The following is a 24,709-nucleotide window of genomic DNA, read 5'->3' as shown; positions in this document are numbered from 1 at the left end:
AAAGCCAATATAGTTTTATAAAAGCAGGGAAAATTGGTTAATTACGGCCCCAAGGAACCAGCAACTAGGCCCCCGTCACCAGCACGCTTGCCAATGGTGGCAGGAGCAGTGCGCCCTCCACGAAAAGTCTGATTTGTTTGAGCCGGACGAAAACAGGAAGATCTAGGATGAGCCCCTCTACAGCCAGTGCAACTATGTTCAAAATTACATTGGATACGAGCACAATGACCAGAATTAAAGTCCCAACATGGTAAGAATTTAGAGTCCTTCTTGACAAGTCCCTTCTGTTGTTCCTTGAGGGCAGCAGGTGTGCCAACCTCCAACAACCAAATTTCGTGATGGAGCAAATCCCAACGCTCCCTGGAATTCTGGGATGCATGTTGCCGAAAGGCCGCATCGTAAGCGATGGCAGCTGCATCTCCCGAGAAGTCCCTTGCCCGCAAAACATTTAAACAATGGCTGTCCAAATGCCAAGCACGTTCAGGGAAGGCCATAGAAACCACAGCCTTAAAGATGGCAAAACCTTCCAACCAATTGGAAAAAGTGGGCTCAACCGGAACCACCTGTGGCTCACGCTTGCTCTTCTTAGCTGAAGTGACAGCAACCGCATCACTTCCTTTAGGCTGCAGCAGGGTAAAAACATCAACGTAGCAACCCCTTAAGATGTTTTTGCGCACCTTCTTGGATAGATGAGCACCAGGTGGACGCTCACCTGGCGAACAAACAGGAAAATCCGCCGCAAGCAGATCCATCCACACACCTTGAAGGCCCGGGCGCCAAGCCCTTTTCTTGATGGCCCACGTAGGCAGACCTGGAACCAAGGCATGTTCCACCCAAAAACCATCCCTCCCAACAGGCACCCCACGAAGATCTCGACCTCCTGCGGCAGGCTGAAGAACTCCCTCGCGGCGCGCTCTGCGACGTCTCCTCTTGGCCTTGCGTTTTCTTTTCTTCTCCTTTCGACGCTCAGCCGATGAAGTCGACGACGAACTCGAGCCCGACGAGCTGGAGGAACTTAACCCCCACCGATTTCGATGACGAGATGCAGGAGCTGCAGAACTGGAGCCTTGACCACCAGAAGATGTCGAAACTGGAACCGACGATCTGGGGAGTTGTCGATCGGACGCTCGAGGCTCGGGTGCAGCAGATGCTGAAGGACCGGGTTGACCAGATGTAGTAGCTTTCTGGATGAGTTTTGCAATGGATCCGAACAGATCAGCCAAAGAGTCCTCAGTCAGCCCAAAGGCCCCAGCCGGCAATGGCAAGGTACTATCAGACTGACCAGCAGCAAGCGAAAGCCCTTCGTCTATCTCACTGCCAGAACTGGGAGAGATGTCTCTAGGACCTGGAATCTCACTGGGAGCAACCGAAAGTCTGAGCTGCTGTGCAGCTCCAGAGCTCTGGCCCCCACTCTTGTTGGACTTCTTGGGAGGCATGATAAAAAGCAAACTAATGGACAAATATACCAGGTTCATGAAAAGGAGCCCACAATAAAACCTCACATGAGGCTAATAGATGTGACTTGCATACTGGAGGCTTCCCGCCAAAACAAAATGGCGTCTTCCCGCCAAAACAAAATGGCGGGCGCACCAAATTTTCCCGCTCAGGGAAACAGGATGGCGGGCGCACCCCAAAGGCCTCCTAAAAAGGAGGCAAAATGGCTGCCGCGCCCTCTGGCAAGGCCCTAAACAGGGCCGCATGGACCCCCGCGGGTCCGTTGGCTGTGGAGCCGCGGACCGGGGCAAAAAAGCCCCAGTGGAACGGGGATGGGGGGAAGACAACTGCCCCCCACCACACCGCCCCACTTACCCCGGCCCTGGCTGGCTCCAAAGGAAGGGAGGCCAGGCCTGGGAGGAAGATTCCCGGTCTTCCTCCCTTCCTATCTTGGCTCTGCACCGTGCAGAGCCAAGCGCCAACTGAGGGACAGGGCCGACAACGCGGCCTGAAATAGGCCTAAGCCCCGCCCCTCCAACGTGTGGCTATGGAGCTCCTCCTCCAAGGCAACCCGGCCAATGGGTTGCCCTGGAGGACCGGGAGCTCCAACCACAGAGCCCGGCTCCCAGAGCGTCGCGGGGAGGAAGGACTGCCCCTTCCGCCCCGCGCACCAATAGGGAGCCGGGGCAGGCCCCAGAGCACTCTGGGGCCTGTAGTTCTTTGCCGCCGCGTCGGCAAATCGGCTTGCCCGGCGATACGGGCAGCCGTCTTTTGCTACAAATTGAGTTCAGAATGCAAAAGTAGTTTGCACTTAACTCAGGAAAGGAGAAGGGGGGTATTATCTTGCCCTTACTTGTAGATTCAGGCAAAAGCAAACTGCTGCAGCCTCTCCTACCTTGTGTGTTCTTTCTCATTAATAAGTTTTCCATCTTGATCACTCTGATATTGCTTGTCCACGTGTGTTCTGGTTTTCATCTGCAAAATGTTGAATGATAATGCAAAATAGCACAATCAAATATGCATTGGTTAATACGTTCAAACTGGAATAATTTAATTTATTCGTTTAATGAAAAAAAATCCATTTGAAGAAGTTTTTCATCCCAGTGCCTTTGCACTGCTGAATAACAGGAGTAGAGTTACATTTTATTCTCATTTCCCATTATCTCAGAAGGTAAAAAAGATTTTAAAATGTGGATTTATGGCCCTGCACACTTGTGTGCATTTCTAATCAAAAGGCTGGAGTTGAGCTCAAGAAAGCTAGCTTCTATCTAGTCCATGAAAATCCACAAGCACCTATTCCCATCTCCACCAGTAAAGCAGAACATTGAATATCAATTGGCTGGCCTTTCATGATAGCTTAGAGATCTATTGCACAAAGCAGCCAAATTATCTTGCAAAGCCGTATTACGATTTAAATTCCTAGCATGATACAGGAACCTGTCAAAAAAGTAAAGAAGTATCCAGCCTCTGATTGATTATTTTCCTTGTTCTCTGACTTGCTCTAAACTAGTCAGTCACAAATAATAAAAACATTAAAGCCTCATTAGCATTTCATTTACTTGCCAGTGCAAAAGGAGTTAATTATTTATACTATTGCCATAAGAGATGCCATCACTCCTCTTCTTCTGGAAAGAAAAATAGAGGGATGCATTCTTCCATATTCCCTCTCCACTGCAACAGTGGTAATATTCATGGATAGTATGCTTCTGCTTTCAATTCTTTCATATCATTTGTATCTTTCTTATCATCACCTCCAACACTGCAAAAGAGACTTTTCAATACAATCATACACACGATCGCAACACTGTTGAGGTTGTGTGAGCACACTGCCACCGCTAGTGTTCACCTTCAGATTCTTTTGAATGGCATCACATACATAGCATCCTTGCATTCTGAACGGAGTCAAAACTGTGGTTGTTATGTACTGTCAATCCTTAATGCACCACTTTTTTGCTACTGGTAATGTACTCAGAGTTGGCACATTGCTGTCCCAATGCTTACTTGTAGGTATGGGGAAGGCGCGTGGGGTTGATGTAGACCATTGTTTAATTCCAATTTGTTTCTTTGACTGCTTGTTCCTCTCCATCTAAAAAGCAAGGAGAACAGGTTTATCATAAGCCTTATATATACAGTATTACTATTATTATTTTCCCCTCTTCACCCTACCCAAACAAATCATCTTTGGACAGCTATTTCTAAAGGATTTACTGTCTGATAGTGCCACCTACTGTCTGGCACTTCAGTTAAGGAATATCTCTAGGCTGTTCTGTGGTACTAAAAGCTATTTCTAATAGACAAGCTAATGGTTTATCGTTTGATCCTCTTCTTTGGGTCAAGGGTAGGCAAATCTGAAACTCCAGATCCTGTTAGATTGCAAGTTCCAGCAGCCCAACCAATAAAGCCAGTGATGAGGGATCATGGGAGCTTCAGCCAATAAACTTTTCTAGGCTTATTGTTGCCCAGCTATTGCAGTTATTGACAAGGTGTCCATTGTCCTTTTTCCTAAATTGGATTTCTGTGTACATGTGTGTCCCCATTTGGTATACCTACAAATCTAGTATCTTACGCGATGATTGCTATGTTGTAAGGATTATGATTATGTTGGTTATTAAGTCTGTGAGCTACATTTTCTATATATAATGCAAATGGAACAAGGTTAGGTCCAAAGCACATTGCAGAAATAATCTGGTTCAAGACTGCTTTAACTGCCTTGGTTTAGTGTTAGGGAATCTTGAAACTGTAATTTGTTGCAGCACCAGAGCTCTCTGAGAGAGAAGGCTAAATGTCTCACAAAACTACAGTTCCCAGAATTGAGCCATGGCAGTTAAAGCCACCTCAAACTGGATTATTTCTGCAATGTGTTTTGGACCTTACTTGGCACAGTGGACAGCAGTAGAATATCACAACTGCTCCTGATCATCTCTGGCATGGAGATGCCAACCTCACATGCTCATTAAACAATTGCTTGCAACCAGCTTCTGATTGTTTGGAATACCAAGCACACTGTCCTTATAGCATTTATGATTTTAAATAAGCATATTTAGGGGTAAGGTGGAAAATGGACTACCTGAAAGCTTAATAACAGTATTATTATTATTAATGTGGTCAGTAAGCTCTCATCAGTAAAATGCAGATTTCACTTCAAAGCTAATCCAATGATGTTCTTTAGGGTTTTACTTCACGTTATCATCTGGTGCTTTATACACATTGGCTTCATGATGGTTGGTCTATGATGTTATGGCATTATGAGACTGCAGCCTAAAGTTTTAACCATCTCCACTCCTTGTCTCTTTAGTGGGGTTGAGAATGGCAAGCAATTTGCTCTCCAGTCCTTATCACAGAAACCATCTTTTTTCTCAGAATAAATATGACAGAAAAAGCATAGATATTCCTTGCCCTCGCCATAGTAAACATGCATGGAAAATCTACTGTTTCAGCTGAAACCACTTTGGTTTTCCTTTTGGTGAAAGCTGCCAAGAAGTGCCATGACATGACAGGCCAGCCATCATGAGACCAATGTGTACAGGCTACTAAAATCAAGTGGTAAAATCCTACTCTGGGCTTTGCCACTTCAGGATGCAGGTGGAAGGAGAATAGTGCATCTACACTGTAGAAATAATACAGTCTGATACCATTTTGACTGCCTTGGCTCCATCCTATAGAATCCTGGGATTTGTAGTTTTGTAAGGAACCAGCACTCCTTGGAAGAGAAGGTTAAAGACCTTGTAAAACTACAACTCCTAGGATTCCATAGGATGGAGCTACAGCATTTAAATTGGTGTCAAAGTATGTTATTTCTGCAGGGTAGCTGCACCTTTGAATGTGCTAGGGTTTTTATTTTTAAAGGCTTCTCCATGCATCTAGATCTGCTGCATCAGGAAAAAGGGTATAGGGCTTTCAAACAGTGCAAGACACTTTGATCGTCTTGTAAAAGAGTCATTCAACAACAAAACCTCTCACATCAACTATTTATAACACACATGAACCTTGGTGCAGCCGCTCACTCACAAACCACAAGGTTGAGAGTCCAGTACCATCCAGGGGCTCCAGGTTGACTCAGCCTGGCATCCTTTCGTAGGTCACTAAAATGAATACCTAGCTTGTTGGGGGCAATTAGCTTACACTGTGTAAACCGCTTAGTACATGAGTAAGCAGTATAGTAATGTACTTGCTAACACTCTTCCCTGGGTGCATCTGTTGTGTGTGTGTGTGTGTGTGTGTGTGTATTGTTAGTCTTCAAGTTGTTTCTCACTTATGGTGACCCTATCACAGGGTTTTCTTGGCAAGTTTCTTCAAAGGTGGTTTGCCACTACCATCCTCTGACACTGAGAGAGTGTGACTTGCTACCCAGTGTTTTTTTCATGGCCAAGCTGGAATTTGAACCCTGGTCTCCAGAGTCATAGTCCAATGAACAAACTACAAATCCCAGGATTCTGTAGAGCCATGGCAGTTAAAGTGGGGTCAAACTGCCTTATTTCTACAGTGTCGATGCACACTAGGCATAGTGGCGTAGTGGTTTGAGTGTTCGACTATGACTCTGGAGACCAGAGTTCGGTTACCAGCTGAGCCATGAAACCCACTGAGTGACCCTGGGCAAGTCACACTTTCTCAGCCTAAGGAAATCATTGTATTTTAACGTTTGTAATATTGTTGCAAGCCACCTTGATCTCATTGGAGAGGTGGGGTATAAATTTATTATTATTATTATTATTATTGCTGTGGAATTCTGGGAAGTACAGTTTGCTTTGGATCTACACTAGCCAGGGGTCAATACTGTGGAATTCTGGGAAGTGCAGTTTGTTTTGGATCTACAATAGCCAGGGGTCAATACTGTGGAATTCTGGGAAGTGCAGTTTGTTTTGGATCTACAATAGCCAGGGGTCAATGCTGTGGAATTCTGGGAAGTGCAGTTTGCTTTGGATCTACACTAGCCAGGGGTCAATACTGTGGAATTCTGGGAAGTGCAGTTTGTTTTGGATCTACACTAGCCAGGGGTCAATACTGTGGAATTCTGGGAAGTGCAGTTTGTTTTGGATCTACAATAGCCAGGGGTCAATGCTGTGGAATTCTGGGAAATACAGTTTGCTTTGGATCTACACTAGCCAGGGGTCAATACTGTGGAATTCTGGGAAGTGCAGTTTGTTTTGGATCTACAATAGCCAGGGGTCAATGCTGTGGAATTCTGGGAAGTGCAGTTTGTTTTGGATCTACAATAGCCAGGGGTCAATGCTGTGGAATTCTGGGAAGTGCAGTTTGTTTTGGATCTACAATAGCCACAGATCAATGTTGTGGAATTCTGGGAAATACAGTTCGTTTCGGATCCACAACCATGGGTCAGTGCTATGGAATTCTGGGAACAGCAGTTGGTTTCGGGCCCACAACAACCATGGATGAATGCTATGGGGTGGTGGGAACTGCTGTGTTGCAACAAACTGCAGTTCCCAGAATGCCATAGCATTGACTGTTAAAGCGGGGCCAAACAGGATTATTTCTGCCCTGTGGATGCTGCCTTTATGATTCATGACAAGCTCCATAGTCCCCCATCGCTTATATTTATCCCTCCATCTGAGGAGGGGGGTGTCTTAAAGGAAAAAAGCTCCCGCGGAGGGATCATTCAACAGAGACCCAAAAGAGTCCCGTCGCGGAGGGATCCGGGGGGGGGTAGGCAGCTCCTTCAGAGCATGCGCAGAAGGATCGCTGACTAGGCCCAGGCGGCGGCGGGGTAGGAAGGCGCCTAACGAAGGGAGAAGGAGAAGGAGGAGAGCAGCGAGGCCGAGGAACCCTTGCTCCCAAAGCGAGAGGGAGCGGAGGGTGAGAGGCGGTTGCTTGAGGGGAACGCCGAGGGACGGAGGGCGTTGTGTTGTGTGTATCCGAAGGGGAAGAGAAGACGCGGGTTTTGTCTCTCCTTTCCGGAGGCGCGTGTCTGGGGGGAGGAGGGGCTTGGGAACAGCGGAGGGGGTCTGTGGGGGGCTTATATGGGGCCTGAGGCGGTTTAGTGGTTTGAGTGCTGGGCTACGGCTCTGGGTTCAAACTCTGGCACAATACCCCCCTCTGAGTGACCTTAGGCAGGTCACACTCTCTCAGCCTCAGAGGAAGGCAAAGGCAAACCTCCTCTGAACAAAGCTTGCCAAGAAAACCCCATGACCTTAGGGTCTCCCTCAGTGGGAAATGGCTTGAAGGCACACAACAACAACAACAACAACAACAACAAAGGGGGGGAGGGGAAGTTGTCCATAGGAAAGAGGAGGGAAGTGAGCCTTGAGGCTGCAGCGGAGGGTGAGCAACCCCAGAGGCTGCTGGGATACTAGCGGTGTGTTAATGGTGTGTTAATGAACGTGCCTGATTTCCTTACAGCAACCTCACAAGGCAGGCGTGACCGTATCACGAACCTCCATCAGGCGAAAGAGGACCTGAAACCGAATGGAAAGAGAGAGCAGAGTCAGCGTGGCTTCATAGTGGTTTCAGCATTGGGCTGCCACTCTGGAGAGTTCGATTCCCGCTCAGCCACAAAACCCCCCTTGGGTCAGTCACACTCTCTCAGCCTCAGAGGATGGCAGTGGCAAACCCTCTGAAGAAACCAACCAAGAAAACCCCTTGGTAGCAATAGCAGCTTCATTTATACAGTCAGCCCTCCTTATACACGGTTTTTATTTATCCACAGATTCAAGCATCCACAGCCTGAAAATATTCCAAACAAAGTATGAATTCCTGATAGCAAACCTTGATTTTCCATTTTATGTAAGGGACACCGTTTTATTTATTTTATTATTTTGCTTATTTACGGTATTTATACCCCACCCTTCAGCCCTAAAGGCTCTCAGAGCAGCTTACAGTTATTATTAAGACGATTCCCGGCCCTCAGGCTTACAATCTAAAAGACACGACACAGAAGGAGAAGGGAATGGCGGTGGGGAAGGGGATCAGGTCCAGCATTCTTCTCTCCCTCTGAGGCCTGGACCAAGATGGACTGGAGGGAAGGCTCAGCTTCTTAATCTAGGCCAGGCCCAATAGAGCTAGGCCTACATCTTTCCCTCCATGGCCGGATGGCACCAGAGGAACTGGAGGGAGGGCTCTGCTTCTTAGAAGGCACTTGGAAGGCAGAGGTCCAAGTAGCAGTAGAACCAGCAGCTGCTTCTTCCCCATGGCCCCAAATAATCACTGTGGTCCTCCCATTCTCTCTGCTGGGGTGTTTTGCAGCAGAGCCCTGTTTTGCTCTGCCATTGTATTTAATGGGACTCGAGCATCCACGGATTTTGTTATCCACAGGGGATCCTGGAACCAAACCCCAGCAGATAACAGGGTCCCATTGTATACCACTTCATACCACCTAAGCAGTCTCTAAGCAGTTTACAACTGTAAGCTAATTGCCCCCAACAATCTGGGTACTCTTTTTAGCGACCTCCTCCGAAGGATACAAGCTTGAGCCCTTTCACTGGTATTGAACTCGCATCCTTCTGGTTTGTGAGTGAGTGGCAGCAGTACAGGTATGTAACCGCTGTGCCACCAGTGATTGCCTTGTGTTGTGTCCCTTCGAGTCATTTCTTACTTAAAAGGTTTACCATGGGTTTTCTTAGCAGAATTTGTTCAGAGGAAATTTGACATCACCTTTCTCTGAGGCTGAGAGAGTGTGACTTGCCCAAGGTCACTCAGTGGGTATTTAAAACACTGCTTCTGGAGCTATCTGGCGTGAGAAACTGACATTCATTTTCCCCAGAGCCCTTTCACCCTTTCCCAGAGTCAGAGAGTGTGACTTGCCCAAGGTCACCCAGTGGGTTTCATGGCTGAACGGAAATTGAGCCCTGGTCTTCAGAGTTGTAGTCCAAAGCCCAAACCACTACACCACACTGACTCGGTTTGCCTTAGGGTTGCAGGGTTGTCATAAGTCAGAAATGACTTGACACACAACAAGAACTGTGTGGGACATGCTTTTCCCTTCCTAGCACAGCTTCGTCTTGCCTTTTTTCACCTCAGAATCTGGCTGGAATCTTAAGGTGACAGAATGGGCAGGCTAGCTGGAGAATCGTGTTTTTGAATGTTGTGAAAAAAGGAATGGGAGCCAAGCTAGCACTGTAGGGTTTCTAAGAAGAGTCATAGAATAATAGAGTTGGAAGAGACTACAAGGGCCATCGAGTCCAACCCCCTGCCATGTAGGCACTTTCAATCAAAGCATAACTGACAGATGGCCATCCAGGCTTTGTTTAAAGACCCACCATTCTCTGAGGGAGTGTGTTCCACTGTCAAACAGCCCTTACTGTCAGGAAGTTCCTCCTAATGTTTAGGTGGAATCTCTTCTTGTAGCTTGATTCTATTCTTCCTGGAAACCCTACATGATTGGCTCCCTCTCCCTTTTTCACAGCATTCAAAAACATGTTTCTCCAGCCAGCCAGCATCCATTGTTCCGGGTCCTATTATCTGGAGCAGCAAAAAACAAGCTTGCTCCCTCCTAAATATGACATCCCCTCAAGGGCTTTAGGACTGAAACCCTTTCATTTGATATGGTTATCCCTCCCTGTGCTTTCTTTCCCTGCAAATAATCTATTCATGATAATACATGTGAAAATGGCAATTCTCCACTCACCCCCTGAAATGATGCACTTCTTTTGGCACCTCAAGTCCTGTCCTCTGCTGTATGTATAATGAAAGCCTCTGCTCCTAACCAATGTGGTTGCACTGTGGGCGCTCCATATTTTCTGGGGTTAGGTGTGCAGGACCCCCATGAAAGTGGGGGGAGGGAAACACAACTAAAAAAACTGGTTTCTTTGTTTGTTTTTACCTGAAAGAACAGCTCTCTAGGAATCTTCAGCTCCTCTAGTATGACTTCTGGCAGACATTGACCATGAGAATCACACTGGACCTAGAGATTCCTAGAGAGAAGATATTAATCAAATCCACACAAGTCAAAACTGCAAGTGTGGAAGGAAAACTAGTTGGGAAGGGATTTGGAAGATCCTGGGTCATTTCCCCTTGAACCATAAAGCTCACTGGGTGAATTTAGATTAGCTACATGCTGTTGCTCTATTTCTCTCAACCTAACCTACCTGATAGATTTGTTTTAAATATAAAGTGGAGGGAAGAAGAGCCATGTACATTCATGCGAGGTCATTAAAGGAAAGGAAAGACATAAATGTCACAATTTGCAGAAGTAGGATTCCAGAGGAGAAGTTCTTGATTGTTGGTTCAAAGTTCAGTATTTTACAATATGGCATTTATCTGCTCAGCAGGGAGGGAGAGAGATTACCTTTTCAAAGGTTGCATTTTTGCATCACCTTAGTATTACTAAGAAAATAGCCTTGCTAAGCAAATAGCTTATGGTCATAAGCAGTTGCTCACAATACAGTCAGTATCTTATGGGGAAAACTGTCTAAATTTGGTAAGTTATACAAATCTGCATCTTAAGAAAATGCATTTTAAAATGTGCACAAATTTCAGTATGGGAAGAAAAGAAAGTCTCACAACCCTATACAAAAACAAGGGCAAAAAGACAATGCAAATGGAGTTTGGAGAAACTCAGCAAAGTCATTACTTGCTACACAGCTATTGCGCAGAAGTAGTTGCTGCAAGTTCAGTTTTCTGTGTTGCCATTGTGCATAGGATTACAGTCTTAGCACTATACTATATACTAGAATGGTGTAGTATAGGCAAAACCACGTATGGAGAAAGAAAAAGCTGTTATGTTTTAAGGGTGCCAGGGATATTAGATTAAACACAATGAGATTTACTTCTAATTAACATGCAAAGGATTGCACTGCAAGTCCAGCACTTACCTTGCTGGGGTAGGACTGACTTTTTGACCAGAAAGTGCTTACTGTCTCTCTGGCTTTGCAATGTAAGAATGTTTTATACCTGAATGTGGATTAGTAATACATATCCCCAGATTCAACTTTCATATTCCCAAAATATATAAGTTTCAAAAAGCAAACTTTGATTTTGCCATTTTATTTAAGGGACACAATTTTACTATGCCATTGTATATAATGGGACTTGAGCATCCATGGATTTTGGTATCCATGGGGGGTGGTGGTCCTGGAACCAAACCCCAGCAGATACTAAGGGTCCACTGTAAAAGGTAGATTTTTCTCTTGTGTCCTTGCCCTGTTCTCTTATCCATCTGTTGCTTTTCTTGTATAACAGATTTCTCAACATGACGCAGTTCCTACCCCCAAATTTGTTGGCGCTATTTGCACCCCGTGATCCTATTCCTTACCTGCCTCCTTTGGAAAAACTACCCCATGAGAAGCACCACAATCAACCCTACAGTGGCATTGCTCCCTACATCCGAGAATTTGAGGTAGGTACTTCAGTTTTGGCCTGGCTTTCTCAGGCTTGAGTAATCTGCTTGGACAGTGCTTAGTGTCTTCCTGTTGTGTCAGATGGTTTCTTATTGCTTTGTCTGTCTCCTTGATTACCTGTTGAGGGTCATTTATTTAAAAGATACTTTCTTTTCAGGACCCTCGTGATGCTCCTCCACCTACTCGTGCAGAGACCCGAGAAGAACGAATGGAACGAAAGGTATGTATAGTGAGCAGTATCAGTTGGGTTACAGCAGCGATCCAAAATTCTGATCCAAAACTCTTAGATTGCTTTTGAGAATAAAATGGGTTATATCCTTAGTTATGTGTTAGTATTCTTTAAAAAGGAAAAGAAGCCGAGGTGGATATTTCCTGTGGGTTTCAAGAAGCTGGATTTCTGTAGGTCATAGATGCATAGCATTTTTGTTTTGTTTTGTTTGTTTATTTAATTTCTATACCATCTTTCTCCCAAAAGGGGATCCAAGGTGTCTCTCAGATAAAATAGTTTAAAAATATTAAAATAAAAATGTAAAAACAATTAAAATCATCTAGGAAAACAGTATAAAATTACAGAAACATACAAAAGGTTTTTTTTTAAAAAAAAAAAAAACCAAGGATACACACCCTACGTAAAAGCCTCCTTGATGATTGTATATTATATATTGTTGTGTTTTGCTTTTGGTATCCAAAGGAAGAGTAGATGCAAATTTCCAAGTGCTTCCCATTCTTTGTTGGGAAGGAGTGGAGAGTTTTATTTCTATCTCCTCATCCAGTGTTGTAAGAGCAGTCTTTATGAGGATACCTCAAGGAAGGAGTGCAGAGAGGGCTCTTTATTCCCTTCTTCAGTGATCCTGATATAGATCATTCTTCCCTCACTGCTTGCAACAATTCAGAGAGAGAATTCTGTGTGAAAGTGACTGAGATGGTGGGGATGTGGTTAGGATATCTGTGTGGAGCCACAGTTGAAATCTTAGTAAGTTGTAGCTATGCACCTCTGCTTTAGTCTAAAAAGAAGGTAAACATTACTGACATCCCCCCTCCCCCCTGGCCTCTTTCCTTACAGAGGCGAGAGAAGATTGAGCGTCGGCAGCAAGAAGTTGAGAGTGAGCTGAAGATGTGTAAGTTAGGGAGAATGGCAAGTTGTGGGAAGGAATGATTTATCACATATTTTCCCTACTTTATTTTTGCTCTTTTTAAATTACTCTCAGTGGTTGTAATGTTTCTGGTACCTTCTTTTTCTTATTAGGGGACCCTCACAATGATCCCAATGCTCAAGGAGATGCCTTCAAAACACTTTTTGTGGCCAGAGTTGTAAGTGATCAACTTCCTTTTTCTTCTTGCCAGTGCTTTACTTAAACCAGTGGTGGTGGGCACACACACCATCGCCCCAACACAGAGTTCACTAGAGTTTGTCACTAGAAATCCAGAGGGCCGCGGCACTTTGTGATAAATAAGTGGGTTTTGGGTTGCAATTTGGGCACTTGGTCTCTAAAAGGTTCTCCATCACTGACTTAAACAGTTTCCTTTGTGGTTCCAGGAGGGCTAATAGCTTCATTTTTCCCCCTCTGGTATCGTCTCTGTTTTCTCATATGGATTCCAATTATCTTGCAGAACTATGACACAACAGAATCCAAGCTGAGGAGGGAGTTTGAAGTCTATGGGCCTATCAAAAGAGTAAGTAGGGATATTTTGGATCAAACATCCACACAGTAACTATTTTTTCTGTTCTTCGTGAGTTTCTTGAATACAGTCCTCGCCACATTCCATGGATTTTCCAATAGATTTTGCATACCTGTATTGTGCTGAAGGGGAAAGTGTGACCGTTCAACCCTGTTTCCTCGATAATGCACTACTCACATACCTAGACTAGATCACATCCTTGTTTAGCTTTTCTTTTCCAAGAGACAGAATAGTAGTTAATTTTTTTCTTTCTTATATGGTCATTTTCTGTTTTATGTCACTGTTATACATTCAAATATCTCTGATTAGAAGTACTGCACATGTTCAGGAACTTCATTTTAGTTCTAGACAGTTTCTTGTAAACAGAATCTCTTTAAGCTTCTACTTTTCCACTACCTTCCCTCTTGCTCACCTATTTTTTGTAAGCTGATTGCATTTTGGTACTGGTTAGGGGGGCAAGCGAGGTGTAAGCAGCCAGTTTGAGTGGGAGAGTGGGGAAAATCTCTTTCATCTCCAAACACATTGTAAATCTACGAGGGAGATTTCTGAAGTATTTTCACTTGCAACAGAATGTTTAGGCTTTCTTCATAGAAAATGAGGGGCAGTCTTTCTATATCACTCAAGCATCCTTTTGTGAAAATGTCCCTCAAAATATATGGTAGTGAGTAAGCTTAACCAAGGAACTGGGAGATGACACTTCCTACTCTCTTTCTGCAGGTGGTCTCTAAGTGATGGGACCCCCGAGACAGTGATGTATTTGGATTCTGGGGAAGCGTGCTTGGCACCTGAGGGGCATGGGATTTAAAATGGCCGTATCTTAACTCTGTCCACTACTGGCAATTCTTTTTCAGATTTACATGGTGTACAATAAACACTCCGGAAAGCCACGTGGCTACGCCTTCATTGAATATGAACATGAGCGTGACATGCACTGTAAGTACAATCTTTTTCTGGGAAGTTTTTATGTCTATTTGTGTGTGTGTGTGTGTGTTTTAAATTAAATTCTTATTATAAAAGCATGTTTCTTGTAAAAGGTTCATTAACTTTTTAAAGCCCTTGAGCTATTCAAGGACTTAGGCTCCCCCTTGCAGGTAAGTACAGTGTAGGGGGAGCCTGGCTTGGTTTGATGAGCACCCAAGTTCCGTTAATCTGTCCCTTTTCAGTTTCCAAAGGGACCCTTCTAAATACCAAAATAGAATCCAGAAGGGAAGAAGCTTTTACCCCCTTCTCTGCAAATTCTGTAGTTCAAGTAGAATTTGGTATTGGGGTTCTTAGCTTAGTTTACATAGGATATATTTTTGGGGAGTGCCACTGCTTTTTCTTTGTGTTATTGTAAAGAGCAAATTAACGTAGCTAGGGTGCTACATTGTAAAATGTGTGCTAAAATAACAGGCAACAGTTCAACAACTCCCCTCTGTACCTTGTGTTTGGGAGGGCAAAACCCTTTACACAGAGGGTGGGGACTAGTTATGCCAGTATCCTTTTGGGGAGGCTAGAGTTGCTGCTGAGACATAACAGTCATTATAAGGGCTGCCCCCACCCTCTGAACTGTTGCCCATCTCCTTTCTGTTAACTTGTTTTAAGAGGGAGGATAAATGCTGTGAAGAAGTTGTTCTTCTAAAGCAATTGTAACTTTGACCTGAAGCTGTGTTTTGAAAAGATGCTGTTGTCGAGAGGCGTGTTGTGAGCGGGGTGTATTAATTCTGTGTTCTTATTGTCACTGCAGCCACCTTTCTGATGGCTATTGCCACTGCTGGCTTGCAGCTGATCCTTATGCTTCCCCTTTACAACATCTCATTGTATGGTTGGTATAAGGGTTTGTATAATTGGTAAGAAACCTCAGTACCCAACACTCTTCTATACACAAGCCAGGTCAAAGACAGATGCTAGGAAACATGGATTAGTTAGTGGTGGAGGGAAGGACGGGTGGGGGGAGTCTGTTTCTTTTCTGACTTCTGTGCTGCTCTCTTGCTGTATAGAAGGGGAAAGAGAAATATGTTGCTCATTCCATATTGTTGGCCCTATATCTTCCAGTGTGAATTTAATGGGAGGGAGGGAAGAATAAGTTGGCCCTCTCCAGTAGGGCTCAAATATCCTGAGTGAACCCTCCCTCTCCAAGCCACACATGTGCCATTTATCGTTTCTGCAATCTCTGGGGCCAAGTTAGGGACTGTTGAGCAATGCAGAGAAAAATAGAGTTAAGATTTTTTTCCCCTTCTCTGCTCCAAACAAAATTAGTGTGAATGAATGGGAACATTTTTAATTTAATACATCAGGCTACATTGATTAAAGTTATTGCTAAAACTTGACCATTGGCCCAAATTGAAATAAATCATATTATTTCGGTCATTTACTTAAACTCTTCATGAGAATGCAAATTTTCAATTAGTAATAATTTAAAATGCTCATTTAATTATTTGGGATAGTTTAGAGTTGATCTGGACTGATGCTATTTGGAAATGGAGGGGAGAAATGCTAAAATAAACCATCTCAACCACTCCAGCATCTATAAAAATAAGTTGCTTGAAGCATATTAATTATTATATTACGGTTGTACTGCAGTTTAAGAGAACCAGTATAATGCAGTGGTTTGAGCCTTGGACTATGAATCTGGAACTCAGGTCCAAATCCCCACTCAAACATGGGGTGACCTTGGCAAGTCACACTATCTCAGCCTCAAAGAAAGGCACAGGTAAACCCTCTCTGAATAATTAATTATTAATCTTTATTTATTTATTTATTCCCCGCTCTTCAGCCAAAAGGTTATCAGAATAAATCTTGCCAAGAAAATCCTGTGGTTGTCTTAGGTTGTAAATGACTTGAAGGCACTCAACAACAACTGCAACTTAGCTGTTGCCTGGTCATTTGTGGTCAGGAACAGTTGCCTTATATGTGTGTCCAGTATAGAATGGATAGAGCCATTCACACATTTGCCATAGTATTTACTTGTGCTTTTAATTGTACATTATATTCACTGCACACATGACTTTTTAATCTAACTATCTCACCTCAGAGATATGCTGGTTCTTAGATTATTAAAGATTTGTGTATATAGCCTCCATAGCTCTGGCTTCTTGAAAACAAGATGGCAAGGAGACTTTGCATTTGACTGTGTCCTTGCTGTTCTTGGAACACACATCCAGACTAGGTTTACAGAAGTGGTAGTGGAGGAAGTAATTGGCAACAGCTTTTGTAAAAAGTGTAATGGTATGACTGGGTTTAAGGAATGAATCAGCCATCCTTTTAAGAATTACTTGCCTAGCTGTGTTAGGAAAATAAACTTTACACCAGAAAAGGCCCATGAGCCTGTCTTCCTTGAAATTGAATAAAATTGTGGTTTGAGGAATGGCGCATTCTTACCCATTATATGGACAGCTGAGTCAAAGACAATCAGTGTAAACACAAATTCCATTTCAGACGTTGGCTTTTGTACAAGAAAGGTCTTTGTCTCTAGGTAAGAAATTCAGTGACTAAAATATTTTACCAAGAGCATCTTTGGTCAGACTTGATGACAAACGTTCTCTGGTAAATGCTTCTAAAACTGCACAAGCCCTGAGTGGCTGATGTGTGTTTCTTGGGAGGGAGTTGATACTTTTTTTTCTGTGCTCTTGGACTTTCTCTTGGTAGGAAACAGGACTGAGGATATTTGAGCTCTGCTTTTAGTTAGGAAACTGATGGGAAGTTTGGGTAATTAGCCAGACTTGGGGCACAAAGGTTAGATAGATGGAGTATTGTGGTTACCCCTGGCATGCTTGCCAAGGCCAAAATGGACCTTCAAGTGGAACACGATTGGGAAATCTGCCTCAACAGAGGTTCTGAATCGTTGGTCCCCTGAAGTGGGTTTTAAAATACACAAAGGCAACCATACCACTGTTGCTGGGTTCCTAACTACTGCTAGAGAGGATAGTTCAGATACATCACACATTCCTTGCTGTTCTTTCTTGTTATCTTCTTTTCTGTCTGGCTCCTTTAGCTTAGTTCTTTCAGTTACCTAGTATTTGGAGCTGTAAATCCTGCCTGATGCAGGCTGTGTAGCTAGGAATGCTAAAAGGGAGGAGGGTTAAAATCCAGAGTTTTGCCACTGTTTATAGGTAATGAGAAGGACACATTATACCAGAGGACTTGACACATTAGACTTGGGAATTTAAAAATCAACTAAGAGTTCAGATGGAGCCATTCTGAAAGGTTTTTTGTTCAGCTTGTCTTTTGCAAGACAATGTCTAGAGTGCCATCTAGCCTTTTATTGCTGCTTTTGACAAACTGAAGGCTGATGTGCATCTCTTCTCCACCTTGGCTTTGCTGTGGGGCACTGTTGGCTGGATTGGTAAGCTAATTAAAAAAACAAACCTTGCCCTTGAAGCTTAAGTCTTCACTTCTGAATCTAAGGGAAGTAGAGAGAAGTCCTGTCCTTGGAATTTCTTTTTGGTAGCATACAGGAAAGGACAGGGCATCTGTGAGTTTATTGTTGGAGCTGTGAGAAGCCTTATGAATGTAGGCAATGACATGTTTTCACTGTTGGCTCACTGTGGGACTTCATAATCACTAAAAGTCCTTCCTTGGCCTTCTAATTTTCTGAGTTTGCAACCCAGACCAAAATCCTAGCTATTCTAAATTCTGATATGCAAAGCACTTTTACTTACAAAGAGACGGATGTTAATTTTTTTACAAAGCCATCATACCACATTCTTGCATATTGATCTGTTTTCATAAATGTGCCACCCAATAAAAGTTATGATGGGGTACAACCAGTGGAAATTACACCATTTTTCCTCAGTGTTTCTACCCCTTGTTAATTAAGTGTGAGATTATGGAAGCAAGAATTTTAGGAACATCTCATGAGATTTTGGAATTTTAAAAAGAAATACATTGTCTCATCCTCTGGAGGTCAGGATTGCTGACCTCTCCTACAAAGGATGAGCATTTACAGGTCCAGTGTAGCACTGGAAAAACTTTGAATTGGAGAACTTAAGAATCATTTGTGGGGTATTAGAAAGAGTTTATATAGCCACTTTTCATTCCCAATTATAATATATCATAATTGCTTTAGGTGAGTTTTCCCCTCATGCTTGACAATATTGTTTATTCGTTAAAAAGCCCCTGATGTCCCTTAGAAAAGTGGCAGGGCTGTTGTGCTTAAATTATAAAATGTCTGCCCAAAATAAGGTGCATACAGAGAGTGGTCTCAGGTAAGCAATCTCTGACTTGCCCAACCACGGACTGAATCTCTTCATTGGAAAAAGCCCAGCTTCGTCTCCTTACAAAGATAAAACAGTCGTGAACATGTTGGCCAGGGACTGTACCCCTTCCTGACTTGGTCCAGTGACAGCCCTGTCTGGAAATGAGCCATGAGACTAATTTGAGAGGCTATGTTTATAAGAGATGGTGGTCTTTCTTCGTGCCCTAACATCCAGACTGAATGGCTGCTGATTCTCAGCATGATGGTTGGCTTCAAGGCCCAGGATGACATCTTGAACCAAGTTTGACTTGATGACCTTGTTGGTTCCCATCTTCCAAAATGCCCTTTTAGCAGCTGATAAATCTCCAGTGTTTTTTTTTTTTTTTAATGGAGATGCAGATTGGAAAGTGTTGGAAAGTGCATCTTCCATCAAAGAAACTGATTTCTGGACTTCTGTTTTTTTTAAATCCAGAGCTTTCCTGAGTAAGTCAAAATGGATGGAAATGTTTTGCCATGATTACAAGTTAAAACCGGTACCTCTTTCCCCCATGAAACATTTTGCTTGAGGTGGATAGCTTCTGATTTTTTCCCCTGGAGTAATATTTTCCCCCCACAGCATATGTATGATGAAAATGTTCCCCCAGTTTCCTGCCACTGCTGTTTTATTGCATACAGAACATAGAACGTGGTAAAGGGAAGAAAATTCTAACATTTTTGTTTGCATACACATGTAAAGAGAGAAGTTCTCTCCTGCCTTTCCCCCCATATATTTGCATGAGGAAAATGGTTTTATCCTTTCCCTCTAATATGTAGTTTATGCATGTGGTTGAACCTTGTCTCTTAATTTTTTTGTGGTTTTTCACAAAAGCAAATATTTCCCGTCATTTTTCCTCTAAAAAACAGCTGTACACACTGAGTTTTTTCATCCCAGCCCAGTACGATTAATTAGCAGTTTGATTTTCTTTTCTTGTTTAAACACATACTTTCCCCCCAGAAATACAAGATAACAATGAGATTTTTTTTAAAAAACCAGACAGATATCAGCTGTAAACAACACGTGCAGTCTTTTTTTTTTACATTATTAATTGCAAATAGAATCATTACTTAACAGACACTCATTTTAATTTCATAAATGTTTAATTAAAGATGAACAGTCACCTTGGTCATTTTTAAGGACCCAATTTGGTAACTAACATTATACAGTTGGGCTGCCTGCATTTGGAGGTGAGCATGTTCTTAAAAAGAAGTAACTTGTGACACTGATGGGTTGAAGTTCTAGTAGGGCAGCCTCCTACCACTTACTGTCCTCCATATGTTTTAGATTACAGCTCACATAATTCCTGACCACTAGCCGTGCTGGTTGGGACTGATAGGAATTGCAGTTTCAAACATCTGGAAGGCACTAGGTTGTAGTGAAGCTGTAATAAATAATAATTATGATAATAATATCTAGTGCTATCTGACCGTGGAGGCTTCCTGCCACACTTGTGGCAATTGCCACATATAAGTGGCTTTAGTGGATTTGAGGGGTGGTGGTGTGGGACCACAACTAGGGCATAAATTATTGATAAACTCAATTTAGATTAAACATAGTTTGGGGAGTGGGGAGAGGATGGAGGGCTGGGAATGGGCTGGTAGGGTGGGGGTTTGAGTGTCCGACTTCTGCTGCTGAGACAGGTAAGGCAGGGAAGGTCGGCTCAGCAGCTAAAATGCAAAAACCAAAATACCGCCCCAGCCGGGGGCACCCGGGCAGGGGGGAGCTGCGCCTCGGGCCCCAGCGCTAGCAGCCCGATGCAGTGAGTTTGAGGAGTTAAAAGTTGCATTGGTTTTGTAAGTAGTTTCTCCAGGTAAATGCTTTTATTTCCTTTTTACATGTTAGCTGTGCTCGCCCCACCCCTCCCTTAGCAAGTGGCTTAAGAACATTCCCTTTCCCTGGAAATTATTCTAGATATTTGCAGTGGGATAACAGCAGCAAGGGAGGGAGTGGGCTGGGACTGTTGTGGGAGGGTGCCAGCCAGTTCCCTCAGTGTTGTTACCTTTTTTTGTGTGTACTACCCTTTGTCTTCCCTGCCAAGCCTTCCACTATCTCTATAACACAAGGGGGGAAAATGTGTCCCCTCCTGCTTTCCTCCCTCACCCATTTTCTTCACTTGTTTGTTTTTCAATTATTTATTTCTTTTTGTGGTAAGCACTCTTGCTTTGGGTGGGTTTTTTGGCATGGCCAATCTTGGGACTGGCTGGTTGAGGGTGTGCTACTGAAGGAACAGCAGAGCCTGGCCCACTCTGAAGTCAGCTTTGGGTAGGGAGGTGGAGGGCTTGCTTATTTGTACCCAGCCCTTTTCCTTCTGGGCAAGTGATGTATGTAGCGTGAGTGTCTTGACTGCTCAATAACCTTCCTTTTTTTGCAGCGGAGGCCAGGGGGCTGCATTATGTGTTGGAGCTGGGGTTGCTCCACAACTCATGGGATTTGTGGTGGCTTGGGTGGGAGCTGTGGCCAAGCACATCCCATGAGGTCTGCTTGCCAGTCCCATGCAGCCATTTCCACAAACATGTGGGTTTATTCCCAGCTACTTAAACTACAGCAAGCACTTCAAGTTCTGGTTTTCTCCCAGAGAACCTGAAGCTATGGTTCCCAGGCAGATGTGGAGCAATCCCTTGCCCAAGGGGTAGTGGGGCCATAGGAGCCTCCTCCCTTCAGATTCCTTTGTGTGTGGTATGTGTCTTTGGGGGAGGGTGGGCTTGTTCATGGGCACTGTGGTTAATGGCAATCCCTCTTCCCATTCCCTTCTCCCTGGATACCCCTCCTAATCTGTTGCAGCGGCATACAAGCATGCAGATGGGAAAAAAATTGATGGCAGGCGAGTACTGGTTGATGTAGAGAGAGGCCGGACGGTGAAGGGATGGCGCCCACGCAGACTTGGTAAGTGTTTGCATAAAGGCTATATTGAATGTGTTACGTGCTGCCAGATCTTCTGCCCCACCTAAATATTGCAATAACAATAGCATTTCCCCCAAGACTCCCCCAAAAAACAGTTTCTCTGGACTACTGTGTTTTGTTCTGGCTAATTTAGTGTTGAAATTTAGTAGATGATTTAATAAGAGAAGATAAAAAGGTCTAGAATACAGGCTAATTTTCCTGAAAGAAGAAAATTAAAGGGCAGAGTGATAGGCTTCTCTAGATTATTTCTTCTAAATATGAAAAAGCGAAGCAAGAATTGTCCACTGTAGGTTTTATCTAGAAGAAAATAGACTTGAGTCAAATATTTTTGTTTAAAGAAAGCCTACTTTAGTGTTTATCTGTTTGATGGAGTATGACAGTAGAGAATTTTTTGCATAATGTTTTCTGCATGTGCTTTTGGATTAGGCTTGAAGGTACTTGTAGATTTTAGACCAGCCTTTCTCAATGTTTTTACCCTAGGGGAACCCTTGAAATTTCAGGTCTCAAATATAATATAATATAATATAAATATATATCTTTTTAAACTTGTTTTGTTTTGTTTTTTGCCATCATGACCTCTTGCTGAACCCTAGGGTTCCAAGGAAGTGTGATCGAAAAACCTTGCTCTAGTCCAGCAGTTCCCAACCTGTGCTCCATGGAGCCTGTACGGCTCCGCAAGTCAAAAGTGTTGGGAACCCCTGTTCTAGCCTATTGCATAAGGAAGAGATTTTCTCAGCCTAATTCCACAGTCTTAACTGATAGAGGCAATCCTCTCCACATCTCTAAGCATCCCTGCCTGTTTGTTGGGCTTGTTTTTTCTGCAAAACTGCTTAGCAGTTTGTTTTCAATGCCTTTGTGATCTAGATGCTTGGAGATGTGAACTTTAAAATCTTGTTATTTCCCCTTGGTTTTATGCAAGTTCTGTTCAAAAATATCTCACATAAATTGAAGAGCACATTCCTTAGCTAATACCATCTGAAGAAAAATGCTTCTACTTCTGATAGTGCTGAACCCATCCCCCATCAAGAGAAGAATATTGAAAAAAAGCCAACATTTCCTTACCTCTCTTTTGCAGGTGGTGGTCTCGGTGGTACCCGGCGGGGTGGGGCTGATGTCAATATTAGACACTCAGGCCGGGATGATACTTCCCGTTATGATGAACGGTGAGCTGAATTATGTGAGAGTATTTATTTATAAATATTTATAAACAAATTATACCTAAAGATTTCAAAACTGAATACAACAGGAGAAGAACCAATGGACTATATTGAAATGACAGAAGGATAAATATTCCACAGGTTGGGTATTGCCACACTAAATCCCCAATTCCAGATCATCAGTTGAAGCTGAAGATAAATGTGGATCTAATCTTAATCCTAGGGATTTCTTTGGGAGGCCATGATGTGTTACAGCTATTATTATTATTATGCTTTATTTATATAGCGCTGTAGATTTACACAGCGCTGTACATACAAACAATAAAATAGATAAAGTAAACCTGCCCATGATGTACAGTCTAAGAAATAATAGCATAATACATATAAATAATACATAACAATACAGGAAAGGATTCAATAAAGTAAAGCAGGCAACAAATTAAAAACGTCAAATAGTCACACAATGCAGCACAGAGGTGTCTATAGGTGCTTTATTAATTCATTGACTTACTTCAATACCATATGGCTGCAAAGTTTGTGGTAAACAAAATCTGTTTATGAAGTATGTTTTAGGCTTTTCTACTGGTTCTCACAGGGATCGGGACCGCGAACGGGAACGTGATCGCCGAGACCGCAGCCGAGACAGGGACAAGGAACGGGAACGCCGTCGCAGCCGATCCCGAGAACGCCGGCGGCGGACACGAAGCCGAGAGAAAGATGAACGGAAGCGCAGCCGAGAACGCAGCAAGGATAAAGACCGGGAGCGCAAGCGCCGTAGCCGTTCCAGGGACCGCAAGCGGGATCGGGACCGTGACAGAGACAAGAAAGAGGAGCTGCCAGAAGTGGCTGAGGCTCAGCCTGATGAAGCTACCCTTGGCGAAATGGGCATAGATGGGTTGGAGGTGAAGCCTGAAGGGGAAGAGAAGGGCAGAGAGAGGGACAGAGAGAGGGACAGGGATAGAGAGAGGGATCGGCGGCGCAGTCATCGTGACAAAGACAGAGACAGGGATCGTGACAGAGAGCGTCGGCGTGACAGGGACAGAGATAGGGACCGGGACCGGGAGCACAAGCGTGACAGGGGTGAGCGGGGTGGAGAGAAACGGGAGGAGAGGGGGCAGGACAATGGCATGGGGGAGGCTCTGGAAGAGACCAGCCAGGATATGTTCCTGGACCAAGAATCCATGCAGTCTGCTGATGGCTATTTGTCCACTGAGAATGGATACATGATGGAACCCCCTATGGAATGATGAATGAAGATGCTTCCTTGCCCCACACAGCCCAGCATGGTGAGGTCCTTCCTCCCAAGCTGCCTAGCCAACAAGGCCCCATCAGCCAGTTAAGATAACTGATTTTTAATTGGCTTTGTTTAGAAGGGTAAGTCTGTTTCAGTTCTGCGTGTCCAACCCCATCTCTTCTTAACATGTAACCTTCACGAGTCCCTTGTGTATTTGGATATTTTTTTCTTTCAACAAGAATAAAGTGTTGTTAATGTTTTCCCCTGTATGTGAAGTATGTCTGAGACTGACACGTTTGAAGATGAGCTTCACAGAGATGTACAAAGAAGAACTTAGCTGCATGTCAGAGAAATTACTTACTGTTGGAACATGCACTGCTCATTTTGGAGTACTTGGAGGGAAGGGGAGTGTATCAAAGGTTGGAAGTGAAGAGTAAAACTGTGTTCTGCAGTTTTAAGATGATTCTAAAACTAGGTTTGGAGGAATTATTTCACTTCAAAAAAAAATATTCCTTGGAACTGAGGGAAAAAACAACATTGATTTGGGTACCCTAGAAGAATCGTCATAAATTGAAGCTGACTTGATGGCAGTTATGAATAGAAAAAGGTCATCTCAGTTGAATTGAATTTGATCTAAAATATTAGAATGAGAGAGATATTATAAAGTAGACATTAGGTTGGGTTACAGTTAAGGTGAGCAGAAGAGATACTGGTCAAGGAGAACCCTTGCAGTCTTCAAGGCTATACTATATGCTGTGCTCTAAGAAACAGGTCCTATGCATAGCTAATGCAAATCCTATG

General features: G+C 43.6%; 1 protein-coding gene and 1 long non-coding RNA gene across 2 annotated transcripts; one reads left to right on the top strand and one right to left on the bottom strand.

The window, feature by feature from the left end:
- Window positions 1-2,327: 2,327 nt before the first annotated feature.
- Window positions 2,328-5,477, bottom strand: LOC149308977 (uncharacterized). Its single transcript, XR_016281867.1, has 3 exons — window positions 5,421-5,477; window positions 3,436-3,520; window positions 2,328-2,409 (listed from the first exon to the last, which is right to left on the bottom strand). It is a non-coding gene; the product is annotated as an uncharacterized LOC149308977 (long non-coding RNA).
- Window positions 5,478-7,124: 1,647 nt separating this feature from the next.
- Window positions 7,125-24,167, top strand: SNRNP70 (small nuclear ribonucleoprotein U1 subunit 70). The gene is made up of 10 exons (XM_089531544.1): window positions 7,125-7,245; window positions 11,566-11,722; window positions 11,881-11,943; window positions 12,787-12,841; window positions 12,970-13,034; window positions 13,335-13,397; window positions 14,255-14,336; window positions 21,398-21,499; window positions 22,593-22,680; window positions 23,270-24,167. Exons 2-10 carry the CDS (start codon window positions 11,576-11,578, stop codon window positions 23,919-23,921), a joined length of 1,317 nt encoding a protein of 438 aa, XP_089387670.1. The 5' UTR covers window positions 7,125-7,245; window positions 11,566-11,575; the 3' UTR covers window positions 23,922-24,167.
- Window positions 24,168-24,709: the final 542 nt, after the last annotated feature.

The sequence above is a fragment of the Sceloporus occidentalis genome, unplaced genomic scaffold (assembly GCF_023333645.1).
Source record: "Sceloporus occidentalis isolate IW3139 unplaced genomic scaffold, rSceOcc1.0.p SCAF_7, whole genome shotgun sequence".
NCBI lineage: Eukaryota > Metazoa > Chordata > Lepidosauria > Squamata > Phrynosomatidae > Sceloporus > Sceloporus occidentalis.
The sequence above is the reverse complement of the archived record's forward strand: the minus strand, read 5'-3'. Positions and strand labels throughout refer to the sequence as shown.

What these genes read in the sequence shown, in the direction of transcription:
- SNRNP70 (XM_089531544.1), top strand. Translation starts at nt 11,576, where the DNA reads ATGACGCAGTTCCTACCCCCAAATTTGTTGGCGCTATTTGCACCCCGT. An exon ending in TGAGAGTGAGCTGAAGATGT is followed by an intron (nt 12,842 to 12,969) that starts GTAAGTTAGGGA and finishes TTTTCTTATTAG; the next exon opens with GGGACCCTCACAATGATCCC. An exon ending in TCTATGGGCCTATCAAAAGA is followed by an intron (nt 13,398 to 14,254) that starts GTAAGTAGGGAT and finishes ATTCTTTTTCAG; the next exon opens with ATTTACATGGTGTACAATAA.